Genomic DNA, 27,408 nt, shown 5'->3' with positions numbered 1-27,408 from the left:
CCACGTCGAGAAGTATTCGTAGCGTTCCCTCGAGTCGGCGTCGCACTCGTGCTTGTGCTAGCGCTTGCCGCAGACGGGAGACCTCGTCCGCGGCTCCTGACAGTCCGCCAAGGCACCTATGCCTTTATTACGCGTTTCCTTCTACTCGCGGTCGAGGTCCCGTCGTCCTGCGCCAACTCATCCATATCATCAGCCGTGTCGTCACCTCCTGCTGCACCGCTAGCACCAGCTGTACTCGCCGCTCGAGGAGTCAGCGACACCGCCGAAGCGGGAGGCACGCCCCTCTGACTTTCCGCGTTCCGCAGGTCGGTCAGGAGCTTCTCCACCTCGACGAACATGTCACGCGTATTCCTCACGACACCAAACTCATCCATCTGATACCCAAGGCTATCGTCGCCGCCCTGTCCGTGCCCGCGTTTCATGAACTTGGGGCCGGGACCCCTGTCGGGATCCGGGTTATACATGACGGCGTTGCAGAACATGTGCACGAGCTCCCGCTCCAGCTGCGCGCTGTTGATGATACCCTTGGGCGGGACGAGATCCTCGCTGATAGGCAGCAGCACGACAGGCGTGCCGGGGTCGCCGCCCGGTAGGTTGGCGGCCGTCTGGCTGGCCACGCGGTTCCCGTGCGTGATGGCCTTCTTGATGGACATGATGTCCTGCGGCTGCAGCACGATGCCGCTGTAGTTGGGCGCGTCGCGCTCCCGGATGGGGTTAGCAAACATGTTGGCGTGGCGATGGCTACCTATCTGATCTAGCGCCGATGCGCTGACCTTTTGGAAGCCGCGCGTCCATTGAACATGTGTGGGTGGCGCCGCGGGCGCAACGTCGCTATCGCGCCGCTTGCGCTTCTGCGACATGCGAGCGAGGCTGCCTGCTCTAGCGGCTCGCCGGCTGGTTACACTCTCATCCGCCGTCGTATCGCCCGTCTCCTCTGCAGCTACCGAGCTTGCCACCATCCTGGGTGTCGTGACTTCATCTTTCACCTTCTCGGTAAGATCGCTGTGATCCATGGACAGCTCATCCACCTGCGACGCGACGGATTGGCTCCGTCGAGTGGCCACCGAGGATGCGGGTCCTCCGCGAGCGATTTGCGCTGCGGCCCTGCTCGATCGTCCACGTGGGGGCTTGGAAACAGTGGTGTCCAGCCTCTGTGAGCTCAGTCTCGGCGAGTGCTTCTGTGTCGAGGCGGACGGCTGTGGAGTGGAAGGCCTGAGCGTGGCAGGCTTCTGAACAGGGCTCGTCAGCTGCTCGTAGGCCGGGCTCTGCACTTCGGTTATGTCGGGCTCCGTCGGTCCGGGCGTCGATGGCGTCGAAGATATCACCCACTTAGTTGAGTGGCCGGTTTTGAGGACGGTGGGAGTGGTGGCCTGTGGGGTTTTAGGAGACTGAGGCGCGGAGAACGATGAGGCGCGGATGCCACTGAGCCTCTTCTGCAAGGTTGCGATAGCAGTGTTGCGAAGGGCCGAGTTGTCTGCGACCTGGGGAGGAGGGCGCGGGGTGACCAGCGCAGGTTGGGGAGTTTCGAGCTTTGGCTGCGGGGGAGGGGGAGGAGCATGTTGGCTGGGCACCGAGGGGGGCGCCGGCGTCGGAGTCTGCGGCAGTTTGGGGGAAAGAGGCACAGAGGTCGGGGGAAACTTTGGCACCACCGATACTGGCGTCTTTGTGAGAACAGGAGGTTGCTGTGGGGGTTGAGGTTGAAGTTGGGGTCGAGGTATGGGCGTGGGCGTCTGCTTGGCGGCACGCATAGCAGCAGCAGCAGCGACGGCGGCTGCGGCGGCGGGGTGTGATGGCTGTTGGCTCACAGGTGTGGCGGCGGCTGGGGCTACATGTTGTGACCGAGGTTGCGAAACTTGCGCAGCCGAGACGGCTGGTATAGGCTTCGCGGTCGCTGGAACCTGGGCCCGAGGAAGTTGCGCTGCCGGCTGAGGAGGTGCTAGTACAGCGTGAGAGGTAGCGGTAGGAGTAGGGGTAGACGGAGTTGGGAATTGAGCAGCCGGGACTGGTACGGCAGTACCAGGCTGGGGCGGCAAAGGAACGGCTGTTGGAGGCCATTTCGCTGGTGGTTGCGGCTGTGGTGGTTGAATCGCTGGAGGCGGGGGGGCCGGTCTCGCGGTACTCGGCTGTAGAGGTCGTTGTTGTGGTGATTGTTGTTGTAAGGCGGGCTGTTGGGGCCCTTGATAGGGAGCCTCCCACTTGAGAGGTGGAGGACCTGGTGTTTGGCCAGGCACACTTGGTGGGAGCTTGGGCTTCCCTGCGGCGTCGGTTGTTGCTCGCACGACGGGCCTAGGCGTCAACGTGGCCGGAGAAGCCGGACGACCGGGTTGGGGTAACGGAGAGAGAGGCTGCGAGACGCCAGCCGGGGCCTGCAATACCTGAGGGGCGCCATTAGACCGTACAGGTTCGTTTGTTTTGGCAGGCACAGACATTGGTTGGAGGGGCCGCAACGGGTGTGGATGGTGCGGTTGTTGTGGTGTCCGACCGGCTGGCACAGCCTCCCTCTTCGGCGTCAAGGTTGAAGGCAAAGGAACCGGGACGGGACTCGGGCCCTTCTTTATCATCTCGGGAACAGGTGGGGCGAGGGGCGAGGCGGTGGTCCTAGCCTGAATCTGCTGTGCTGCGGTCGGGGCGCCATTCCTACCTGGCGCGCCAACGCCGGGCCTCATCAGGTTCGCTCCAGCCTCGAGCGCCTTAAGCTCTTCAATCTGCTTGAGCAGGTTGTTACCCTTCTCGTCGCATTCGTGTACGAACTTGATGAGGTCGTCGGATAGACGCTTCCAGAACCGCGCCCAGATACGTTCGAGGGCATCTTGGATTAATTTATCGTCGGAAGGTGGAGGCTCGTTGAATTTGATGAGGTTCGCAGTGTTCGAGGGGACTCTATCGCCATTGGCTTCGACCTGGATCCGGTGGTCCTCCTCCAACAGCTGCCTCACCAGGTTGACGAGGGAAGGGGGAGTAAGACGGTCCGCATTGTAGCCTTTCTCCTGGGTGACCAGGGGATGGCTCCTGAGAATGGCAGAGACTAGGTCGATATTTTGGTTGTGCTTGTCGGCGAGGCGGAAGAAGAAGACTACTTCGAAGGTTGTGTACTCGGAGAGCGGATGCATACCCTGGTAGGCTCCGCCACGGCCTTGACCCAGGGGATCGGCACGTCTCTGGATTAAGTGAATCGGCGCCAGGGTTTGGTTGTTCGAGATCAATCGCGAGTGCGGTGGTGGACGCGGACGAGATGTGACCGCATTGGTCATCAAGAGCTCGGGCGGGCGATCGGAATCGAGATGTCGAGCAACAGACGCGGTTTCTTCACGTGCAAAAGGCTTCGAGAAACAGCTCGGTGATGCGGCGGGAAGGGGGGGGGGGGGGGGGGGGGGGGGGGGGGGGGGGCGCCAAAGGCGAGGCTGCTGGGATAAAGCGATGCTGCGAAAAGTATGCGCGCCGCGATGTCGATATAGCAATTGCGACTACCGTCTGTCGTATTAATTCTCGGGGTGTGTTATTCGATGTCAACGTCTTTGGGTTTTCGCGATGGGATGAATCATGAAAGAATTTCGCTGATGATCACGTGAGACGGAGGTGGGAGGTATGGTGGTTGATCTCAGATTTGATAAGCGCGTGGGTGTTGATGGGAGTTTGTGCAGTGTCGGCGATGGTGGCTTCGGGTGCATGGATGAAGATGGAGGAGTCAAAATCAATCAATCTGTCAAGCTTCGCAAACCGCCAGAGCTGAACCCAGTCGATATCACGTGATATCAAAGAATCCGAACCCGATGCCCTCCCGACAGCTGGTGGACCTGCATTAAGTCGGATGTCATCAGCTGGCACCCTGAAAGCCCCTTGAGAGCCCAGCCTGACAGAACAGGCAACTATGCTCCAGTTGCACAACGAGGAGATACGGTCATTAGGGTAATTACCTGGAGACTTTTACCTCGTCCCTATGAGAGCGGGGTGTCAATAGGGGCCTGGATCAATGTTTTCACGAAGCCTAGTTTATCGTAATCTATAAACAAAACCGGGTCACAAAGACAGAGAGGGGTGTGTAGTGACACAGAAACCTTGTTCGTCCAAGTTGACAACGGAAGTGGGCAACCGGACTGTGTCTCCAGGCATCATAGCTCATCCAAACATGGCGTGTTGTTCTGGTGATGATGCTCGCCTGCAGGTAATCCGTGATGGTTTAGACTAGAAGAAGACTATAGCGGCGAAGAACACGACGGCCTAGATCGAGTTCCCATGTCATAGCTTCCGGATAAAGTTGGAAGATAGAACTCACATCATGGACGGCGATATAGGTTGTTTTCTTTGGGTTATTGCCATCTTTAGCTTCCCGGTTGACAAAACTTGAGCCACATCCACCTGGCTTGATCGCCTGTGGAATGTTTCTGTAGTGTCTAGATTAGCCGTCGGCATGACGGCTCAGCTGAGGATTTACAAGGCTGACACATGGCGATGGCACAAGCCCAAACCCGACGTGCATCGGATTACAGGTGGCTAGCTCGATCGAGCAGTTCGAGCACTTGACAGGTTGGCGGACATGCACTTGAATGTGACAGAGTCTCGGATATGCCTGGTTGGGGTTCCCGTGGGTGTTGGGCGTGACCATCGGTCGTGGACCTATGAAATACTTGGCCGCTTGACGTTCTCCACCCTTCGTACTCCGTACTTGCTTTGGAGGAGGATAGGATGCACGAAGTACAGTGAGTGGAGGCAAGTATACGCGATCTTGCAGAGCATCGAAAAGGGAAACCACGAAGGACTTCGTACATGTCTGGAGAAGTAACGAAGGATGTCCCGCAAATGAGTTGCCGCAAATTGCGATTTGCTCTTGGCGGCAACCTTCCTAGTTCCACCCTGCATGACGGTCTCGGAAGGAGGTGCATAAAAATCGTCCCGACAGGAGCTCCTCCACTCTCGGGCAATGCAGCCCAAAATTGCAGCCGCTGCCAGCCTTGACGCAATATGAATAGAGGACTTGGATATGCATTATGTCACAAGAAATCACCGTGGTTTCTCGTTCTGGTGTTGAACGTCGAAGTGCGGCGACTGCTGTGTGGGAAATAATTATAATTTCAGTATAAATTCGTAGTCTCGAAGCCAGACCAAATTGGTGAGACACAATACTACCATTGGCTGGACTGTCAAGTCTCAATTTCCACCCCCAGTGACTTGTGACTTCGTCATTACGCCAAGAGCAGAAAACAGGGTCAAGTTTGCCAAATCAGTCATTTGGCAGTTGCGGTCAGCGTTCACAATCTCAAGAAGGAAAGGCTGCCCTACGACAATGATGCAATGGTTCTATTCCCAAGATGCTCGGAAGCCCTGTAAGTTCACAGAGTGAGACAACAGAAAGTCTGTTTCTCGGCAGATGATCAAGAGACATCATCATCAGTCCAGGACGAAGGACGAAGGAGACAGAATGAGAAGAGCTATCAGTAGGCGGTGGCCGCTAAATTGGTCGAGGGTCTTCCCAAAGCAGAAACGACCCCTAATCCATTTTGGACGACTGGCCCCTGACGTAGTCCCACGAGTATGGAGATGGCGTTGACTGGGATTGCATTAGAGGCAATGTTATCTTGACGGGCCAAGACAAAGCTCCCTGCGTGCTTCATTATATTTTGTGGAGACTACAATGGACCCGAGTATACATTGATACTTCGTCTCTCCTCTCCTGTTCAATGTACGAAGCAGCATCTTACCAAAGTACACCGCTTGTACGTAGTATGTTTCTGTTGATTGCGAAATGTGGTCATATTTCACATAGTTTACTTTGTAGCCCAAGATTAGGCAGGACTAAGATGGATTCGGTGCATGAAATCACTCTTATGGCAAGGCTCCATTCCCCTAATGCTCGCGCAGTTTACCAAGGCGAAGCAGGAGTAATACAATGCATCATCTATTCCCTCGAATCATCCTCGACCACTTCGGGGCATTGAGGTCATCCTGCCAGGTCAGCATTCATCTCGTCGTGTACAGATGATTGTACCCCATGTCATACTCCAAATGTACAAGCGTATGGGACCCGAAAGAGAGGATACAGAGAACCTCCTTTCCTCTCTCATTGGGAAGGAACACTGAAGACACCTCGACTTCCGATTTCGTCTGTCACACAAAACGAGCCTTGCCAGTCTCGTCTCGAAAAGTATCTTCGTACACTACTTTGTCCTTTCTTCATGTACTTGTGGCAGGAGCGTACTTGGATGTACTTGGATTGAAGTTATAACACGGCCCTTCCTCGTCTCCCCATTTCCCCATATCCCATTCCCATCCCCATTCCCATTTCATCGCTCCGGACCCCTGCCTCAAGACTGCCGATCCCCTTTTCCCCTTTCCCTCGCAGAGTTACAGGGCACGATCCAGGCAACGTTCAGGCTTCACTGAGGCTTCAGGCTGGCTAGGCCAAGCGGTAACAATACCAGACTCGACGAGTAATAATACCCGGTTCGGCTGTGAGTCTGCGACCCAGCGTCGGCCATTACCTCGATTGTATCAACCTCGATCCACGACGGTAATGCACTCCTCTGGAACTGGAACTTGAACTGAACCCCTCAACTTCAAGTCTCTCCATTCCCATTTCCGCTGCCAATCCCACCCCCTGACCCGTCAACCTCACATCTATTTCGGACACCCCAGATCCACCATCCTCGAAATTGGTCCTAATAACTCTCTGCCCTTGCCATTTTCTTTCTTTCCCAGATTATATTCTGCAAGTTGCGATTTATTTCTTCCCCCCCTTTTTCTCGCCAATTCCTTGTACAACGAACTTGCTCTGGTGAAGCTCGACCTTAATCTGTATCGTCACCGGCCATCTCAGCAGCACATTTTAGACGTCCTACCGGCCCCCTTCTCAAGCCAAAATGACTTTGACCGATGAGGAACTCGATCGCGACTGGAAGCCTAATGGCCGCCGCCCTCAATCGTGAGTCCAATCCTTGCGTATCACTTCGTTCTTTCTTCGCTTTCCAATGTGCCGACATACAGCCCAGAGCGCAGCACCGCACGCCGGAACGCCTTAACTGACTCGGATTGTGTAGCACCATTGCCCGCTCTTTCTCTGCGGAGCTGATGGACATTTTCAAGATTGAGAACAGCGTAGCCGACCTCGACGAACGGGTCGACAAGCAGTACGTTGGAATCATTTTCCTCTCACCCACTCCCCCCCTTTTTCTTTCCAGACTCTTTTTTACCCGTGTTTCCCCCTCAGGAGCGGAAAGGCACAGTCTGCCGGCCCGCAACTGGGGCTTTGGTTTGGTCGCTGACAGCTAACACACATCTCCCTCCCCACTTATCAGTAAGAAAACTGTCTCCATCCAGACGAATGAGCTCGAGGCCCTGGAACAGCGTATCCGTGAAATGGAAGACCGCCTCCGCCGTTCCAAGGCGAGGCTATCCCGCCCAGTTCTTCCAAACTACGACCCCAACTACGATCCCAATTCCGCTCCTGTGGAAGCCACCAACGGCTCGTCCGAGCAAGTACAGAACGTACACCGACCCAAGCAAGTCGATGAGCAGTTCCAAAAGAGCAGATCCCGCCCGGGAAGCTCCATGAACGCTAGGCCTGCGCCGAGCGCCGGAGATATGCCACCCACTCCAGTGGCCAGCGAAGGTGAATACGAAGTCGTGAACCGGGATGACCTCGATGATGACGAAGACGCCCGCCCCAATGTTCCTCAAAGATAAAGCCATGAGAAAGAAGAATAAGAAGCACCGTCATGTATAAGAAGCAGAATGGAAATGGTGCGTGTAGAGAGAGCAACACGAGAGAGAGATGACATTCGCAACGTTATATACCCGATACCCATATGAGCAGCAGAAAGAGGTGGAAATGGAGGGGAAGATGAAGAACATCCACGTTAAAACCATATATTTGGGGAAAAGATGAAACAGGATGAGAACTATGCTGACTTTTGGTCATTTTTGCTGCTCCGGCGATAGATGGCGACCACGAGGACCACATCTAAATCAGCTCTCTGATTGCGACCCATCCACCCAACTCATCGAACCATGGACTTTCGAATTTCCAAAGCTTCTTTCAAATTGATTCGATAGACTCGGTCTCTTTTTTTTAATACTACATGGCGCGGAGGGCCTTTCTATTCTCACCTTCGCATGTCCATGCCCTTTACATACTCCACGAAGCAACTGACGGCACTTAATTTTTACGGGCGGGCATTACGCGCGCGACCTTGGCACGATGGAACGATTTTTTGACTTACACGAACGGCGATGAACGGCGGCCGCTGCGTGGCAAAGAAGATACCCTCCCTATTCTGTTTATTTCAAAAGCCCTACAGAGTAAGGACTTGCTCGCAGCTGGGAACGGCCTGCTGTAGGATTGTGGTGAGGCGTGGTGTATCATTGAAGGCGGTTTGTTCATTGATTTTGTTTTGGACTCCTCAACGTCAAGATTAATAGAATGAGTGAGGCTTTTTTCATGTTTGCAGTTTTGTTCGGCGTCGTTTTGTGCAGCTTCTCCCCCCTCTCTAAACAGGGGTTTTCTTGTTTTAGAAGTGTGGATTATGGCCTGTTCAACATTGCAGATAGACAGGTTGGAGAGGCGGGAGGGGAGATGTTGAGGGTTTAATTTCTCTCATGCCCCTCGTGGTCAGGATTGGATCCTTGACGGGTTGTCTTCCACAGTCATGTCTTGGTTCTCTGTCTTGCTTTCCAGCCTATATTTTCGTTTTCTCTTTTCACTGTTTACCTGCTCGAAGGGCTAATTGGTGTGGGCATCTACGAATTTTATCTTATTTAATGGAACCGTTTACATTAGACAAAGGGTACCGCCAAAAGGGATCTGATGCTGCTATTATTCTGCTCAATTCGTTGTCAATCTTGGTGGGAGAGCTCCGCCCTCGGTTCGACTTCTTGAAGCATAGTGAAGATGATGGATCAGAAGTGCTCCCTGGCCTCACTTTAAGTCCAACTTCTTCCTCGCAAACCCAATCTTCCCATCCTCCAGGCCCAAAACCACAAACAAACTCTTGACAAAAACATCCCCCAAAATTGCTACTTCCAAGCCCCCGGAAGACTGCAGCCCACCTAAGCACATCGCCTCATCCCACCCTGGCTCCTCACCACTTCCAACCCTCTTAAAGACATCCTCATCAATCTCGCCATAGTTCATGTACTTGCCGGGCACGAGGGCCTCGAACTCCCCATCGCCAATCTCCACCGTGAAAGCCGGCAGCTCCTCGGTGCCCGAACAAGGAAAGATCCATGAGTCAAAGGTGGCGTCGAGGCGGGCGCCAGGGACGTCGACCCAGTATGCGCTTGCCACGGCGCCGGGGAGGAAGATGAGGGATGTAGCTGTGTCGACGATGGCGGCGAAGGGGTCGAATCGTTGCTTACTCGTCCTATCTCCTCCTCCTCCTCCTCCATTCTTCGTAAAATTGCTACCGCCGCCGACTTTTACCCCCGTAACAAAAACAGTCCAGAAACTCCCCGGATCCTCGCCCTCAAACCACGTAATGTTCCCTTCATACGCCCTTGGATCTACATCTCCAAAGATGTACGCCCCCTCGGAACTGTTCGCCTTGAGATCTATCCCGAGGAAGCGCTCGTCGAGGGGTAAGGCGGAAGCTATCTGGGCGCGGACGGTGCGCGCGTTCCACCCCCGGATGGTAGAGGGTAGGGCGCGTGCCATGCCGATGAGGCCTGTGATGGTGGAGGTGGCGAGGTAGAAGGATGTGGTGTTTGCGATTTGGACGGTGGAGTTGGGGAGTTGAAGGGAGGGGGTGAGGGTTATTGTGTCGAGGGCTACGGAGCCGCTGGCTTGGTTGCCGTCGGCTTGTGTCGAACGGTCAGTTGTCTTTTCTCCTTTCTTCCTCGAAGGGCGGGGGTGTTACATCGTACCGTAGTAGACACTCCATTCTGCGCCGGGAATTATATCAGAGGTCGACGACTTGCTCGGATCATAAACCTTAGGTTTCTCTTCCCCTGGCCTGAGATCCGAAAAGTCAGACTCAGTCCAATACACCCAGCTGCACCGAGAAACAAAACCACATCAGCATCTCGAATTTACACGCAAGTTATGCTTCGGACTGGGGAGGGAAGGATCACGCACAAGTCAGCAGAAGCGCTATCAAGAATCATCGGCAGCTTCTGTTCCGGAGTTCCCACCGCCACCTCTATCGTGAAGAAGGCATCGCCGAACCGGCTCTCGGCCTTGAGTTCTTCCCCCAAATCTGAATGAAGAAAAGGGTTTAGTTTGAATACGGAGGAACCGACACGTCCTAGGGTGGAAAGAAAAAGGAACACATACCTGCTAGCTTCTTCATCCGCATGTTGAACGCCTTGCCATCCCCTAGGCATCGAGAAGCCCATTTCTGGTGTGCATGGACGTATGAGACCAAACCGTTAGGTCTAGCCGGCGGTATTGCCCTGAGAGATATGCTTCTCTGCTCCAAGGTGGAGAGGGAGGTCGGCACCGTCAACAAGGCTGCCATGAGCATGCGAAGACAGACCATCCTCGAGATTTCTAGAGATTCGATCCTACTTAAAACGTTCAGGGGAGTTAGAGCAGGGACTTGAGACGGTATAAAGAGAAGCCTTGAAGGGTCCTCGGGCGTTAGTCCGTTCTCCGTCCCTTCTATCTGGTCCTTATATCTTTCATATCCTGCTACACTTGCTTCGTCGAACGTTTCTAGTTCTCTCCCACTCCCATGTTTGCATCTTCCGCATGTAACCTTGCACCCGTCTCGTCCACGCCTGCACCGATCCGGATACCTACACGCAAGCGTCCTGCCTCCTTCTCTCCCACACTTGTGTATCTAGACCACAAGCACAGCACAGTAATGCCAACTTAGGAGATACCCGAGAGAGACAACCGCCCGTCTGAGCCTACCTGGTGTGCAAGACGAAACACAACAGCCGAAGACAACAGCGTCGTAGAACTTGAAGCAAACTGCCATCCATCTCGAGTCACACACACACAGAAAATACACAACTGAGGGGAGAGGAGAATAAGACCATTAATGCATGACAAGTACCAAGAAATAGAGGAGAAAGTTGGTATTTCTATTCCACGTAGTCAACGTAAACCCCGTTGAATGCCTATTGTAACAATTCGAAGGAAAAAGAAATAAGCGGCAATAACATTTATCAACAGAACTGTCAAAGAACTCCGGGCCCAAGGGGATATTCACATCGCACCCACCGGCGATGAATGCCTCTAGTATATCGTATCTCAGCGAGACACAGAAAAGGACCAGAGAACAAGGAAATAGGACCAAATGCATCAGAGATATAGTAAGGAAAAAAAAAAAGAGAGAAAAAGGAAAATGCTCATATCCATTACAAGACCCATTACAGCTCATCATGCGTATCCCTAGCCTCCTCCTCCTTAATCTTCCTCAACATCTCCTGGATCTCCTCATCCGTGGGTCCCTCCTTAATATTCCTCAACATCTCCTGGATCTCCTCATCCGTGGGTCCCTCCTGCGGCTTCTCCTTCGCCTTGTCCTTATCCGCCTTGGTCTTCTTGTCGGCCTTGGCCTTCTTCGAGGAAGAGGCCTTCTTGCTCTTGGACTCGAAGTTCTTGACGCCCTTCATGGCGAGCTCCATGCCGGCCTTGTCGAGCTTTTCCCTTCGGCTGTTGATGTCCTTGACGAGTAAGACGGGGTTAGCGGTGGGAGGAAGCGTAGCTTGCTTGGGCTCCTTCTCCGCAATCCACTTCTTGATGTCCTCGGCTAGCTTCTCTACCACTTGGATGTCTTCAAGCTTATAGAGAGGCGGGACGGGGCCGCGGTCCTCAAGGATGTCCTCCATAGTAGGAGCCGTGGTGACGGACGTCGTCGTAGCATCATCCTCAAGACCATCAAAGTCCCCCGCAGGCTCACTGGATGGCGCCTCTGTGACGGTAGTAGAGGACTCCTCGGTAGCGGAAGAAGCCGCCGAGGCCGAGGACGACGAGTGCCAGTCCTCGTACTCCTTAATCTGCTGCTTGACCGTGTCGATGAAGGTGTCGGTCTGGCTAAGAACTTCCTTGAGGGTCTCAAGAGCCTTGGGACGCGCCGCAGCTTCGTCAACCCTCTTCTGGATGGGGTTAACGATGCCCTTTAGCGACTTGAGCTTCTTCTGAAGCTCATCCCGAGGGGCATCGGCGCCATCCTCGTAAAGCCAGTCGCTGACTTCGCTGGCGAGGGTCTGGAGCTTGGTGCGCTCTTCCTCGGTCGAAGCGGCGACAAAGTCGTCGTTCTCGAGGAAGTCCCGAACCTTGTAGGTGTAGCCCTCGAGCTGATTCATGGCCTCCGAGCGAAGTACCCTTGCCTTATCGGAAGCGTCAAAGGCCTTGAGCCTGTCCTTGACCTTCTTGAGGCGATCCTTGGGTAGCGCAGGGATGCCGGCGTTCTCAAGGACAAAGTCGACAGGGATGACAACAAGCTGCTTCTTCTTCTCCTGAGGGGTTGCGCTCGCGTTGGCATCCGCATCAGCAGCTTCGGGTGTAGCCTCAGCAGCCTCCGAAGAGGCAGACTCTGTAGCGGCAGACGACCCGGCAGCTTCAGGGCTGGCGTCGGCATCGGCCGGCTTGGCCTCGGAATCAGCAGCAGCAGCAGCATCGTCGCCCAAAGGCTGTTGCTCCTTCTTTCCAAAACCAAAGAGGTTCTTGACTCCATCCATAATCGAGTCTTTCTCAGCAACCTCGCCTTCGCACTCGACCGTTGCCCTGGACACCACGACCTCGCCGTTCTCACTGGCGAGCTTCACACCGAGCTTAAAGTAGATGTCGGTATCATCGCACAAGTACTTCTCCTTGAGCTCCGCAACGCTAGCAGTCAGGTTCTTCGTCGTCAGGATGCTCGTGTCCTTCTCGAGGTCACCGACTTGCTGGTAAAAAGTAAGGGAGAGGTCATCGTGATTAGGGATGGTGACCTGCTTTTCGGAGCTGCCGAGGTGGGAGGTAGGATTCCACAACTTCTGGTGTTGCAGCTTCTCCTTGGGATTTGTGTACTTGACACCGGCAGGGTAGTTGGTGGTATCGTAAATCTTGATTTCCTTGACCCTAAAACCAGGGCTGAGATCGGCGGCCTTGAAGCCGGCGCCGAGGACGGAGGCTTCGTCAGAGTTGACGCTGGTCCGGATCTTCTCGGAGGAGCCGAGGAAGTCGGCAAGAGTCTTTTGCACGAACGGCGTCCTGGTAATGCCGCCGTTGAGAATGGTGGAGGTGAGGTCGGGGACTTCGAGGTTAGCTTGGGTGAGGGCATCCTTGACAACGGAAGCAATGCTCTCGGCGTGCGCCGCGGCTAGGGTCTCGAATTCCTCGCGAGTGATGCTGTATTTAAAGTCGATATCCTCAAACAAGCTCTCGATGCTTCCCTGAGTATTCGAGTTGGCACTAAGAATGTGCCTGGCCTTCTCAGCTTCCTTGAAAAGCTTGGCCGCGGTGCGACCGTTCTTCTTGACCTGCTCTGCGGTGGCGGAGGCACTCTTGCCCGCCGGGCTCTGGACGAACTTGTCGACGAGGACATCAACGAGGAGCGAGTTAAAAGCGTCGCCTCCGAGGGACCTGTCCCAGCCACTCCCCAACACATGAATCTCCTGAATCGTCTTATTGTACTTGCCGACGTCCTTAACGGTTCGGCTTTGGAACCTCATGACAGTGGCGGAAGCGGAGCCGGCACCGATGTCGAATACGAGGTGGTATTCGGGCTTTTCGCCCTCGTTGATATTGGGGAATTGCCTCGAAGTGGCGTAATGCAGACCGACAGCCATACCATCGCTGATGAAGCTCATGACCTTCAGCCCGGCGAGGTCGGCGGCGAGCTCAAAGACGCGCTTCTCCTCGGTGGTGAAATAGGGAGGGACGGTAAGGACGATGGATCGGACAGAGGAACCGTCGCCGGCAGCCAATTCGGCATTGCTTCGAATGTTCTGGAGCTGCATGGCGAGCAGCTCTTCAACCGTCCAAGGCTCCTCGTCGGCGCCGAAAGCCTTGCTCTTGAAAGTTACGGTGCCCCTGAGCTTGTCTTCCTCCAATTGCAGGCCGGGGTACCGGGCAGCGTAATCCTGAACGATGGAATGGTCCAGAGGGAGGCCGAGAATGTGCTTGAGGTTGGGATACACATCGGCGGGGAATCGCGGGGCCAAGGCGACCGCATCAGAACCGTAGAATCGCTCTGGATATGCTCCGGGCTTGAGGCCGTCGCGCTCGGGTTTGAATACGACGGTAGAGGCTTCTTTCCTCCGCGCCTCCTTGGTTAGGACGATCTCGAGGGGGATGCCAGGCTTCACAAGGCAGGCCTTGATGTATTCGGTGCCTAGGTCAACGCCGAGGACTGGTGGGACGGCGGCGACATTGGTGGAGAGGAAGAAGGCGGCGGCGAGGAAGAGGGAGAGGGGCGATAATAACTTGCTGGCAAGAGCCATGGCGAAGTATCTGAGTGGGAGGAGTCGGGGATGGAAAACACAAATTCAAGAAAGCTCCTAGCTCCTAGCTCCTGCGGGAGAGAGAGTGTGAACTTTGAACCTGGAGGATGTGGATCGTGGTTATGGAAATGGATGCATCAATTGGGAAGGTGGGTAGGAATGGCCGCGGGCCAGAGATGTAGTGAAGAGAGAGAAATGAATTGGAGAAAGAAAAACAAAGCAGAGGGTGTTGTGGGAAACAAAAGATCAGAAGAGGTGTTGGAATTGGCTTGAGTGGGAATCTGGCCTCATTGATGCTCTGAAGAGGACAGCTAGCACTATTGCAGTAAAAAGTCGTGAGAGTTTGGAGGATATTTGGTACATGTGGGTACCTGTTCTCACAAAGAAAATTCGCATAAGCATTATGTAACAGTACAAGATCTGCAAGGCTCCTGGAGGGGTTGGCCACAGAGTCGATTGGAGGAAGGCGCATTCGATTGGTGCAAAAAAGGCTGGTTTAAAGTTCAGAGCTTGGCGCCAGATGGCGGTGCTTCTAGAAGGAGCTACTCTTGACAGATTTAGTGGGTGGGTTCAGGGGGTCTTAGTGGAAGAGCAGAGGACTCGGGTCTCCTGTTAGCTAGCACTGCCAACACCTGTCCTGGCCAGCTGGCCGACAGTTTTGGTAGCGGTTGGCGACGGCAGCTGTGCTTTGGATCCTTCCACATGCCAAGAATTTGCGACATCATCGCCTCCCACTGCCCAGACTTCATCACCTTCACAGGCAGTCTGGGACTCACGATCTGCTTATGATGATGGATTATCGATGAACTGAGTAGCTGGGCTAGTCATCTTAATTGGTTCTTCTCCCTCCCAAGCCTCTCCCTTGTTTCGTTTCTAGAGCGCACTTATGAACATCTACCCCCTATTCGTTTCTCCTCTCACCTCTTCACATCTCATCTCGTAGCTCGTGCCCGGGTCGCTTTAGTTCAATCGCTAGTCACTTATATCGCCAGAGAGTCAAAAAACCTCGCACGCCTTAGACCGCAGAAAATGTTACAGGAGGCGCTTCAGTTGACGACACCTCCTCCACAAACACAGCCCCTCCCATGAACCTCCCCCAACCGCCAAGATGCCTCGCCGCTCCTACAACATCGCCATGGTCAGCGACTTCTTCTACCCGCAACCAGGGGGAGTCGAATCCCACATCTACCAACTCTCCACAAAACTCATCGACCGCGGCCACAAAGTCGTCGTAATCACCCACGCCTACGGCAACCGCAACGGCGTCCGCTACCTCACCAACGGCCTCAAGGTCTACTACATTCCCTTCGCCGTTATCTACCGGAACGCCGCCTTCCCCACCGTCTTCTCCCTGTTTCCCATCCTCCGCAACATCTTCATCCGCGAATGTATCGAGATCGTACACGGGCATGCGGCCCTTAGCGCCCTGGCCCACGAGGCCATCCTTCATGGGCGAACCATGGGCCTTCGGACCGTGTATACGGATCATTCACTCTTTGGCTTCGCTGATATTGGGAGCATCCTTGCGAATAAGCTGCTGAAGTTTAGCTTGAGCGACGTAGACCACGTCATTTGCGTCAGCCATACTTGGTATGTCTTAGTATATCTATACCTTCCAACCCGATTCTAACACCTTCTCTCCCTGCAGCAAAGAAAACACCGTCCTCCGCGCCTCTCTCGACCCCCTCATGGTGTCCGCAATCCCCAACGCCCTCGTCTCCGCCAGCTTCCGCCCCAAAAAGCCCTCCTCCAAAATAACCCCCCTCCGCCCCAGCGAAACCATCACCATAATCGTCATCTCCCGCCTCTACTACAACAAGGGAACCGACCTCCTCACCGCCGCCATCCCCCGCATCCTCGAAGACCACCCCAACACGCGCTTCATCATCGCCGGCGACGGGCCCAAGGCCATCGACCTCCAACAAATGATCGAGCAGAACGTCCTACAGGATCGCGTCGAGATGCTCGGGGCCATTCGCCATGAGGAGGTCCGCGACGTGCTCGTGCGGGGTCACATCTACCTGCACCCCTCCTTGACCGAGGCCTTTGGCACCGCTTTGGTCGAGGCGGCTAGTTGTGGTCTGTACGTCGTGTCGACGCGCGTTGGCGGCATTCCTGAGGTGCTGCCCGACCACATGACGGTTTTCGCGAACCCAGAGGAGGACGACCTCGTCGCCGCCACGGGCCGCGCTATACTACGCATGCGCGCCGGCGAGGTCCGCACCGAACTCTTCCACGAACAGGTCAAGTCGTACTACTCCTGGGTCGACGTCGCCGCCCGCACCGAACGCGTCTACGACGGAATAACAGGTGAGATCTCCGAAGCCGAATTCTACGGCTCCGACGCCTCCCGCCCGGACACCCGCTCCCGCATCCCCAGCTTCGCCATGATTGATCGCCTGAAGCGATACTACGGCTGCGGCATCTGGGCCGGCAAACTCTTCTGCCTCGTCGTTACGATCGACTACTTGCTCTTCGTATTCCTCGAGTGGTGGTTCCCGAGGGACTCGATCGATATTGCGACCGATTGGCCGAGGAAGATTTCTATTGAGGATGCGCCGCCTTCACCGAGTCATAGGCATGAGGAGGAGCAGGAGGTGGCGGGGGGGAAGAGAGGTGGGGGACAGGCGGCGTTGGGGAGGACTTCTGCTGAGGATTCGGAGGAGCATACGTCGGATGTGTCGCCGCCTTAAGGGCCTTGGGCGGAAAGGGTAGGAGTTTTAAGAGGAAGGAACTTGGAAAAGCGTGGGATATAGTAATAGATTTAGATACCCTAATCATAATAGCGTTCTCTTTTTCTTCTTCCGTCTTCTCTTAGATAGTTTAACCAACGAGCCCAAAACATAACTTCTAGCACTTCTTGACGGAATCGCTTTGCAGAAAGACGCTGGCGGAGTTGGTGCGTAAAACAATATATTTTTATTTCCTTCAGTCAACGTATGCTCTCCTCTACAACCATCTCTAGAAGGCTATTTTCTTTTTTTAGAAGGACTTTTCTCCCCTCTTCTTCGTGTGTAACCCAACTCAAATTACAAGCCTAGAAATCCCAATCTAGGTTCATTTGTTTTATTTTTAATTTCCAACATCCCCCCTCGTTTACGACATGTATCCATTCGTCGTAAGCCACTCACGCAAAGCCTCAATATCCCTCTCACGATACGCCGCCCGTCCCCGAATCTTGTCCTTGACGGTCTGCAACGTGCGATCGAAAGCCTTGGTATCCTTATCGGCGAAGAAGGCATCAATCTCCTCGATGACGCCCGCGTTCGTGAAGCCGGGCAGCGAAACCTGGACGAAGCGGTCGAGGACGATGGGGTTACCGAGCTTGGCGACGCAGGCGGCCCAGTTGTCCTGGAGGTACTTCCACTGGATGCCGCGGGCGATGTGGTTTCCGGCGAGGCCGATGCCGAGGACGTGCATGTCGGCCGACGGGACGGAGTTCTCGACGGGGGCGGGAGGGGAGGCGTTGAAGAGGAAGGGGAGGAGGTTGTCACGGATGATGGACTCGTCCTTGACGGCGCCGAGGGCGCTGAGGCAGATGGTCTTGCCGTCGATGGACTTGGTGTTGAACCACTCGTTCTTCAGGACCTCGACGGCCTTGGCGGGGTTGTTCTTGATGGCAACGTTGTAAACGGCGAGACGGAGACTAGGGTGGATGACATCCGAGTCACGGTCGTCGCACCAGGCATTGAAACGCTTGAGAGCCTCGAGAGTGACGCTGTTGTCCTGAGTTAGCAAGCCATACTTAGGCATAGGGGAGGGGTCGGGGAGAATACATACCCAGGATGTCCATTGAAGCCAGCAGTGGCAATCAACCGCTTCCTCAACATAGAGGTGAGATATGGCTCGCCCTCAGCAAACTCCCAACCAATCTCGTCAACGGCCCCGCTCACGAGCTTAACAGTAAACTTCTCCAATCCAGCGCGAATGGCCTCATCGTCTCCAAAGACACCCTTGACGCGCGCGATGGAGTCAAGGACCTGGCTCCAGACCATGTAGTTTGTCTCCTTGGCGAAGCCCTGAACAAAGGAGAGGAGAGAGGGGGTGCTTCCATATCCGCTGAAGGCCAGGTCGGCAGTAGAGCCGATGATAGCGATCTTGTCCTCGATGCTCAGGCGGTCGAGCTGCTTAGACAGCTTCTCGAGTCGCTCGGGAGGGTAGCTGACACGGTAGAAGCCGGTAGCGCCAGAGTTGAGCTTGTAGAAGTCATCGTCGATACCGCCAATGGTCTCCTCCTTGGTGGTAAGAGCAAGGGGCTGGACACCCTGGGCGCCGGCCTTACCCTCGAGTAGGAGAGGGACCCACCAAATGGTCTCATCTTCCTCCGGCTTGACATCACCGGTTGCGAGGAAGCGAGACTGGCGGACAGTAATCTCGCCAGGGGAGGGTTCCTTGACGCTCAATACGGGGTGACCAATCTTGGAGATCCAGGGGTCCATGAGAGCGTTGACATCCTGGCCAGAGGCCTCGCTGAGAGCCTGCCAGAGCGCGGAGGTCTTGGCATTGCCGTAAGCGTGCTTCTTCAGGTAGTTGGAGACACCCTTGAGGAAGGTCTCAACGCCGAGGTGGTTGGCAAGCATGCGGATGGCAGCACATCCCTTGAGGTAGCTGATGTTGTCGAAAATCTGGTTGACGTCGAGAGCATCACGAACGGGCACGTGGATGGCGTGACTGGCGCGAATGCTGTCGAGCTTGAAGGCAGACTCCATACCCTCGTTGACGAACTGGGCCCAGACCTTCCAGTCGGGGTGGAGGTGATCAACGGCGTGCCAACCGACCCAGGTGGCGAAGCCCTCGTTGAGCCAGAGCTCATCCCACCAGTCCATGGTGACAAGGTTGCCGAACCATTGGTGGGCAAGCTCGTGGGCGACGACGTAGGCTACGGAGTTGCGGAACCTCGCGTCGGACTTCTTCTCGTCGAAGAGAACCTGGGTAGTACGGTAGGTCACGAGACCCCAGTTCTCCATGGCGCCATGGGTGAATTCGTGGACGGCAAGCAAGTCAGACTTGGGCAGGGGGTAGTCGATGTCGAAAATCTCTGAGAAGTAGTCGATAATCTTGGGAGCGTGTTGGAGAGCCCAATTGCCCTGCTCCTTAAGACCGCGAGTCGTGTAGACGCGGACAGGGATGGTCTTACCATTGTACTGGCGGTCGGTGTAAGCCTCGACGTACTCAAAGTCACCAAATGCCCAGGCGAGAAGATAGGTGCTCATGATGGGGCTCGTCTCGAAGGAGACCGCCTGCCAGCCATCCTTTGTCTTCTTGATGTCCTTGACGGGCATGTTGCTGAGAGCAACCTGGTCCTCGGGAATCTCAATCTCGAAGTCGAAAGTAGCCTTGAGGTTGGGCTCGTCGAAGCAGGGGAAGGCGCGGCGGGCATCGCACGACTCGAACTGGGTGCTGAACATGTAGTGCCAGTCGTCGTCTCGAGGAACAGAGGCGGCGGCGGGAGCGGCGGGCTTGTACTTGCTTCGGTAGAAACCAGCCATCTCATTGTTCATGATACCCTCGAAGCCGATGGACAACACCGCCTTAGAGGTTGTGGGGAGCTCCTGGTCGAAGACGATGGTGGCACGCTGAGCCCTCTCGTCGTAGGAGAAGTTCGTCGACGACACCTCTTGGCCAGCATCATCAGTGACCTTGGCACTCGAGAGCTTGATTTCCAGGGCATTGAGGACGACTTCCTTGGTGGGCTTGGTGATCTCGACGGTGATGTCGACGGTTCCCTGGTATGTCCAGTTCTGAAACTCGAGGTCTCGGAGGGACAGGGCGTAGTGGGAGGGCTTGAGGTTATCGGGGAGAATATCGCGATCAGCCATGATTGTGGTTGACAGTAATCCGAGTTCGATAGCTTTGGTCGAAGTTCCAATGGTAGAGCAGTGACGGTGGGAGGCAGCAGAGCAGTAGATCTGGGGTGAAGAGAGAAGCAAGGCGGGGTTGCGAGCGAACGATTGGAAGCTGGGATGGCTGGGATTTGCAGAGATGGCGGGGTTAGCTCAGCTCAGCTCAGCTCAGCTCCTGATAGCAATAGTGGTGGGTGGTGGTAAAAGAAGCTATATGATGATGAAGAGGGGGAGGGGTCTCGAGCAAGGAATTGTGCTGTGACAAGCAATGGAATTGATGGATGAGATGGGAGGGGAGATAATTGGCAATGCGGAAGAAGACAGCAACACGAAGAAGTCGGCAGGTTTTTGTTTGTTTGGTTGGGGATGTGCGCTTTGCAACGGGTCGGACGACAGAAACGGCGAGGAAAGTATCAATCAATATGAATGAAGTAATAAGTTCAGTTCAGGTGGGGGCAGATGAGGGGCTTCAATTGAGATTGGGTCTGGGCCGCTCTTGTCTGGTCTTGGGTCTCAGAGCAAAGGTACCAACACCAACCAAAGATGGAGGGAGCATGGAGGCAGGACAGAGGCAGGACGGGGACCGGACGGGGACAAGATGGGGTACATCTCCCGTTGTAGCGCAGCAATCGATCGATTGATGCCGTCATCAACTGATGTCGACCAGCTGCAAAGCTTACAGGTACCCGGTATCGCTAGTGTTGCCAGCGTCGCTACCACGTACTCACGTGGTTCGTGAACAAGCTGCCACATCAGGACGTTTGTACTTAAACTTAGTACATCAATCCACATAGAGACACCAGGACGATGGAGGGAGACGGACTGATGCGTTATGTCTGCAATTGGGTAATACAACATGAAGAGAAGGAAGAAAAGGAACCCGACAGGTCCGTCCCGAGTGGAAGCTTACCTATACAGCGACGACCACCTATACCTCACAGCTGTGGCTGAGCTTGACGAATGGGAATTGTAGGCCGAACGAGCGCACGTCGTAGAAAAAGCCCTCGTCTTGAAGCTCCTCCCAGCAGCAGCAGAAGCAGCAGAGCCAAGCTCCCTCCTACGGGAGTCCGCAAAGCCGAATCCATTTTTCCCAGAACCACTAGAGCTATGCAAGCAGCGCCGCCGGCCTCCGGGAGCCCGGGTCCAAGATGAACGCCTCGCTGGTGTCGCCCGTCGTAGCACCGAGGATGCGTCGGAAGCTGCAGCAGATATCGTGGAAACCGCTCTCGCGCTCGCTGCTCGTGGAAGCTGTCGCCTAATCGTCGTTGTCGTGATATTCGCTAGCGCGCCGCGCGCTGCCGCAAACGGTCGCAAGCCCAGCTGTCCGAATGGATTCATGGCGGAATTCGCTTCAGTCGAGCTGGGTTGGCTCTTTCGAAGAGCCCTCCCCCCGTTCCTAATACGTCGTCCGGCGTCGAGAACAAAAAGACCACTCGGCTGGTGTCTGCTTCGCTAAATGGTTAAGATATTAGACCATACCGCCAAAGATGGCAGGCGGAGGAAAAAGGGAAACTGCCGGAAAGAGGAGAAAACTAGACTCGAAAACGAATGACCATCTCCTTTGGGCAGGTAGAACTAATTCCTGGCCCTTTTGTAGTCGCCAATGGTGGAATATGTCGCGAGGCAGATTAGGAAAGGGGGAAAATTCACGTCTCTTCCGTGGCAAGCTTGCGCAGACTGGTCATCCAGGTCATGCAAGCATGGACTTGTACTTCTCTTTTTTTTTTTTTTTTTTTTTTTTTTTTTTTTTGTCTCCTTCTTTTCGATCCACCTCGGGTGAGGTCTGGTTTTTGCACTGTGCACAACCATGTCACACGCAAAGAAAATAATGTGTACGAAGTATACAGTGTCAATAGATCCTCAATACGCTTCCCTCCAATTGTCTTTGACCGACGTCAGGTGTACATACGATGAAGACACCGTCCACTTTCTTGACGACATCTCCAAGAAAGTCCCAGAATCATGGATCATGGGCGTCAGTGATGTTTTGAGAAGAACGCGAATTCAACTCGAGTAATATTCCAATTCTTTTATCTCCTATCAAGTACCGCCCATGCAATGCAATCCCCTTTAACGTCACCATCTTCTTCTCGGGCTTCCTCCCTTGCATATATAAAATACACACATAACTCGATGTACCTTCACGAATCGAAATCGTAAAAGTAGAAAGAAGAAGAAGGGAAAGGCAGGGGAAACGATAATATCTAGAAGCCGTAACACATACACACACAACCAGTTCCCCAAGGGGGTAGAAGTAGACGTAGAGAAGAAAAGAAGAGAAAGAGTAAGGACAATTAGATATGCTCGATGCGGAAAACATGAAGAAATGACTCGGAATTTTGTATCCCCGTCAATGCTTTCTGAGCTCTTGCCCATTCTATAATTCCCATGCTTGCCGGCCTCGTTTCGCCTTCATCAAGCGCTCCCAGAAAAGAAAAAAAGGAAGAATACCCTTTTATACGCCGCACTCCAATTGAATATTCAATGTCTCTTCCTTCCTCCCATGCCATGTATCGTAACAACGTATAAATAGAAGACGTCACAATCCCCGGTCTCGTATGTATATTAGCCCTCTCTCCGAACCTGAAGGCTTCCACTCCTCATGCGACCCCGGTGGGCCATATCGCCGTTATTCTCGCGGTCCTGTACCCTCCAGAGCCACTCGAGGACCGTCTCGTAGCAGAGCACAAACTGCCGTAGGCTCTGCACCATACTAAGACGCTGCCGACGGAAGTCTTCGACCGTCCGCTGCACCAGGTCGATCGTGTCGTCGCTAATCCAAGAGAGGTCGAGCGGAGGGGTCTCCAGCGATGTTCGTCTGGAGAGTGTCTTCGCGCTGGAGTGCCGACTTAGCAAAGCCCGCCCAGAACTGCTGTCAGAGAAGGGGCTCGTGGCCGACGACATGCGAGATATCGGTGACCGTGGGGTAGGAGTTGAATCATCCATGTCTACGTCTTTGTCGGTGCCCGTGTGCGCCGTGCTGTTGTTGAGCTTGCTATTCCTTTTGCTCAATCTCTGGCGCTTGAGCATATCAATAACGCTGTCCACGGTGCAGAATGTGCCCGTTCTGCCACATCCGGCCGAACAGTGAACGAGCATCGGTCTCGCTCGGCGATCGCATTCCGGTTCGTCGGTCCACGGCATGGAGGCTAAGTTGGGGTTCCTAGAATTGCCGACGGATGTCGTCTCAACCGGGAGCGAACCGCGCTGCATCGCATTAGCCAGCTGAACCAGCGCGAGCAGGTGAGATGGCTGCGCCGGTGCGCCGAAATCAGGCCACGACGGGTAGTGTAAGTGTGTAATCTCTCGCATCGGCTCGAATGGATGCGCTGCGTGGGAGAGGGCAAACTTCCGAATGATGACGTAGGGAGACTCTCCAGCAGAGCGTTGAGCCTGCGGGCTAGCACCCGACGAGGAAAAGGCCGCATCAAACGCCGTCGTAGTATGGGCGCGTCTTCGGCCCATTTCTGCTGCGGAAGTTGGTGGCTGTGGCGTAGGCGAGTCGCTCGATGGCTTCTTGTCAATGTCCAGCGATACCTTTGTCTCCGAGAGCATCCTGAGCCTAAGCAGTCCATACTCTCGGTTTCTCCAGTACGCGTGACACTTTAATTGACCACCCTCGGACTCTGCCGTTAACATGACGATGACCCGGACATCTTGATCCCATATGACAGACCAGAAATCCTAAAGGGAAAGGGAAAATATAAGTTAATATCGAAACGACTGCAATTCGGGGTCATATAGATAGATAGCGTTAGATAGCGTACCTCAAATGTCGCAGGAAGAGGGCCTTGGGAAGCGAGATATCTCTTATTACTTCCAGATGCCTTGACGTGGCTGGCATTAATGTAGTCGCATCTCCCATCGCCCTGACACGGGAGCTTGACACGCGAATGTTCAAAGGGAAGAATATCCTTGTACCTGTTTTTCCCTCCTTGTTCAATCCCGCAAAGTTGAACGGTGTCTGATTGACAACTCGAGGGATCTCGGTTTAACATCGAGTAGGCTTGCTTCATCCGTGACTGCTCGCAAAGTTCGATATTCAGGAACTTGTCCGAGACCTTCTTGCCGTGGTTCTTTGCTTCCGCCGCATCTCGCAACCATCGCGGAAGGGTGGGCGATTCCAAACCCTTGGGTTTCTCGATATCCATTTGACCTACGCCATTGGCAAGCTCCATATTCTGCCGGATGTTAGAGAAGAAGGGATTCGGAGTGTTGGAGGCCACGGGAAGGAGGACGCCGCCAATCACGGGGGCCAAGCCTAGGGGACCGGCACAAGTCCCGTTGGGCGAGACAGGGCTATCGGGGGTAGGAGCATAAATCAACTCGGGATATTCTTCTTCAAATAATCTGAAGCCTCCTCGCAGAATGTACGTGCTGCCTTTGTACCCCTCGTTGGTGAATTTCTTGATCATATTCATCGGTGTCATCGCCTCAGTCTTTTCCGAGGAGAATGCGTCGTAGACAACCAGGCAGTCCGTTTCCCGCCATCGAGAAAAGAGCCCCTGCTGCTCTGGGCGCTGGAAGGTCTGTTGTAATTTCTGGAGATTAAATGTGGCTCGTTTTAATAACGTGGTCGGGATACAGAGGTTCAGTGCAGTTCGAATATGGGATTGGGCATAGCTCTGGGCCGACCGGACATCGAGAAGAAGCATCCGTATGTTACTATCCTCCTCCATGTCGCGCAACTGACTCGGCATAATCATCATCGGGCCACCGTCGGTCTTTGGCGGCGTGGAATGCGGCCTCGGGGTGTTGGAACAGATCGGCGGGGATATCATATCGGGCCGGTTGCCCACGGTCGATAACCGGGGATCTCTGTTCTCGACCTTGGACAGGATCATGGGTTGCTGTGGTAATTCGAGGTCCCCGTCTACAGAATCGGGAACCGACAGGTTAACGCTCGGGAGCGGGGCTAGACAGGCCTCAGAGTTTCGCTTGGAATCCCCAGAGACATAGGCTGAGTCATGCAAGCTATCCTGGTCTACATCCATGCGGTCAGCTTGTGCAGAACAGTTACTATCCGCCTTAGTGGAGGGCGTGTCTAAGCTTGTTGTAGAATCATTGGCGTAGGATTGCCAGCGAGGTGGCTTGGGCCGGACCGGCGACTTGATTGGGGTCAGCGAAGGCTGAGACATGTACGTCGTGGTTGAGAGACTGATGCCCTTTCCCCGATAAGCATCCACCTGCTTCTTAAAAGCTTCGAATTCGGGATTGGCATCGAGAGCAACCGGCTTGGGGAGAGCAGTTGCAAATGACTTCACGGATGATGAGGGCGGACTCCAGTTGTAACGGGGCATTTGCGACGAGTCTCGCGGGTCGACGGAATCATCCACCACCAAGCCAAAGTAGCTCGGACTTGAAGAGCGCTTCTCGGAGGAACCGCGCCCCGGTGATAACCTCGGGGGATGAGGCTGGCCAACTGAATAAGGCATTTTAGGAGAGGTCGATGGTGTGGTAGGCCGCGGGCCTTTCGAGGTACGAAGAGAAGGGGGCCCCGTATGAGTATTTGAGGAAGAAGAGTGAGAGTGGGAAGATCCGTGTGACACGCTTGAAGGGGTCTGTCTCCCCGGGGTCTTCAGAGTATAGCGGTAGGGTGTACGTTCGGTTCTCGAATCCGGCATGGTTTGTGGGGTCGCTGGGAGGTGAAATATTGAATGAGCTTAACGAGTTCAGTTCCTTCTGAAAAGAGAAACTCGAGGAGCTGCGAAACTCAAACTAACACCGCGTGTATAGCTCCATGATATCGACTAGCTGAAGAGTGACGGTATGGTATGGTTTGTATCAATGGGAGAATAAGCTCTTTGGTCGGTGGCAAAACCTAACCTCATGTCCCGAAACAGGGTGAGTTAGAAGTAGAGGAAGAGAGACCGTCGGGGTGAGAGGACTTGCGATTCGGATTCGGCCGCGGGAGACCTGGAGGATTATGACGTTTTCTTCAAAAAAGGGGCCTTGTTTATGTGGTTTAGCAGTCGGAACGAAAGGCTCCCGTGATGGAACTAGAGTAGTGGCGTATGTTCGGGGCAGTCGCCTGGCCAATGGTTTGTATGGCAGTGGCGAGAATCGGGGCTAGGGTGATCAGTCCAGGGGCGTCTGATGCGATCATACGAAGTATATTGAAGCGTCCGGCAGCGTCGAGGCTGTGGGCAGTCAATTACGTCGTTGCAAGGTCTCCGAGGCAGTACCACTTGTAGTGCTGATGGTGACACTGCAGACAGATCTCCTCTGGTTCTTGCTAAGCGGGGCAGTGTGCACAAAGAGAGTATCAGCTTCCACTGAATAGGCTCGAATTTGGCAAGATGTTCCACATAGAATCGATGCCCGGCCGGAATCACTGATTTTGAACTGCAGCGGGGGGTTGTCGAGTTTGCTTGCGAGCAGATTCGGGCCTCGCTCGACGTTGGAGATTTGAGAGAAGGCTTGGTTTTTACAATCAGAGTGGTTGGGAAAGTTGGTCCTTGATATATGTAGGAGGATGGTCGCGTGCTTTTCGGGGGTGCCGCGAGACGATGAGTAGCGTCGACCGGCGGCGTGGGTAAAGGGATATGCGGGGTGGAGTATCTATTTTTTTGCTCCTGGCAAAGATTCCTCAAGAATGACGTCCGAGCGAAATTGGCCGACAACGTTCGAGGATGGCTAGAGGATAGTCACCATTAACATGATGCTCCCGCCAAAAAGAAGAAAAAAATCCCTATGCAGAATGCGTGACAGCTCCGTCTGAGGTGGTTGAGAAGCCCAGGAAGAACCGGGACCAGAAGTTGATGAGGGCGGAAAGGGGAAGATGGAGGAAGTGGAAGGATCTGCGGATGACGAGCGGGCAAGCCCCAGAGAAAGGTCTGCGATGTTTAATATTGGAGGGGATGGTTTCCGTAATAGGCACCGATGGGGTTAGTGGCAGAGTTGCTGCACGCACAGAATCTGGGTCGAATCTGGGTCGAAGCAATGGTGGTGGGGTGAGAGTGGAATTTGGGGGGGGGGGGCTAAAAGGTGGGCGGTGGGCGGTGTGCGCCGTGCGGTGTGGTCAATGACAAGGAGGAGGGGGGGAGAGGGCAAGCCATCGGAGAGATTGAGGGCAGCATCGATCAATGATGAATGTGTCAAACTCGAAACTTGGGGGCAACGAGCACTTGCCATTATTATCAATGCTCCGTAGCAGGGGGCCAATGTCGGGCACTGTTCCTGCCTGTAACGGTAATGGAGG

General features: G+C 54.5%; 5 protein-coding genes and 2 pseudogenes across 5 annotated transcripts; 2 read left to right on the top strand and 5 right to left on the bottom strand.

Moving 5' to 3' along the window:
• Positions 1–116: 116 nt before the first annotated feature.
• SAPIO_CDS1074 lies at positions 117–3,251 on the bottom strand (annotated as a pseudogene; the record flags this gene model as incomplete).
• Positions 3,252–6,854: 3,603 nt separating this feature from the next.
• SAPIO_CDS1073 (uncharacterized protein) lies at positions 6,855–7,677 on the top strand (the record flags this gene model as incomplete). Its single annotated transcript, XM_016784275.1, has 3 exons — positions 6,855–6,916; positions 7,032–7,121; positions 7,290–7,677. The coding sequence occupies 3 exons, from the start codon at positions 6,855–6,857 to the stop codon at positions 7,675–7,677; spliced, it is 540 nt and encodes a 179-aa protein (XP_016645990.1).
• A 1,231-nt stretch (positions 7,678–8,908) lies between these two features.
• On the bottom strand, positions 8,909–10,283 carry SAPIO_CDS1072 (uncharacterized protein; the record flags this gene model as incomplete). The annotated part of the gene is made up of 4 exons (XM_016784266.1): positions 8,909–9,786; positions 9,853–9,941; positions 10,064–10,184; positions 10,262–10,283. 4 exons carry the CDS (start codon positions 10,281–10,283, stop codon positions 8,909–8,911), a joined length of 1,110 nt encoding a protein of 369 aa, XP_016645989.1.
• A 1,021-nt stretch (positions 10,284–11,304) lies between these two features.
• Positions 11,305–14,364, bottom strand: SAPIO_CDS1071 (annotated as a pseudogene; the record flags this gene model as incomplete).
• Positions 14,365–15,472: 1,108 nt separating this feature from the next.
• SAPIO_CDS1070 (Phosphatidylinositol N-acetylglucosaminyltransferase gpi3 subunit) lies at positions 15,473–17,057 on the top strand (the record flags this gene model as incomplete). The annotated part of the gene is made up of 2 exons (XM_016784247.1): positions 15,473–15,954; positions 16,013–17,057. 2 exons carry the CDS (start codon positions 15,473–15,475, stop codon positions 17,055–17,057), a joined length of 1,527 nt encoding a protein of 508 aa, XP_016645988.1.
• Positions 17,058–17,460: 403 nt separating this feature from the next.
• SAPIO_CDS1069 (putative Aminopeptidase) lies at positions 17,461–20,183 on the bottom strand (the record flags this gene model as incomplete). The annotated part of the gene is made up of 2 exons (XM_016784238.1): positions 17,461–18,082; positions 18,145–20,183. The coding sequence occupies 2 exons, from the start codon at positions 20,181–20,183 to the stop codon at positions 17,461–17,463; spliced, it is 2,661 nt and encodes an 886-aa protein (XP_016645987.1).
• Positions 20,184–22,772: 2,589 nt separating this feature from the next.
• On the bottom strand, positions 22,773–25,642 carry SAPIO_CDS1068 (Protein-tyrosine phosphatase; the record flags this gene model as incomplete). The annotated part of the gene is made up of 2 exons (XM_016784229.1): positions 22,773–23,891; positions 23,975–25,642. 2 exons carry the CDS (start codon positions 25,640–25,642, stop codon positions 22,773–22,775), a joined length of 2,787 nt encoding a protein of 928 aa, XP_016645986.1.
• Positions 25,643–27,408: the final 1,766 nt, after the last annotated feature.

Source organism: Scedosporium apiospermum (genome assembly GCF_000732125.1).
Source record: "Scedosporium apiospermum strain IHEM 14462 chromosome Unknown SEQ_SAPIO_0044, whole genome shotgun sequence".
Classification (NCBI taxonomy): domain Eukaryota; kingdom Fungi; phylum Ascomycota; class Sordariomycetes; order Microascales; family Microascaceae; genus Scedosporium; species Scedosporium apiospermum.
This window is presented reverse-complemented; position numbering and strand designations above follow the sequence as displayed.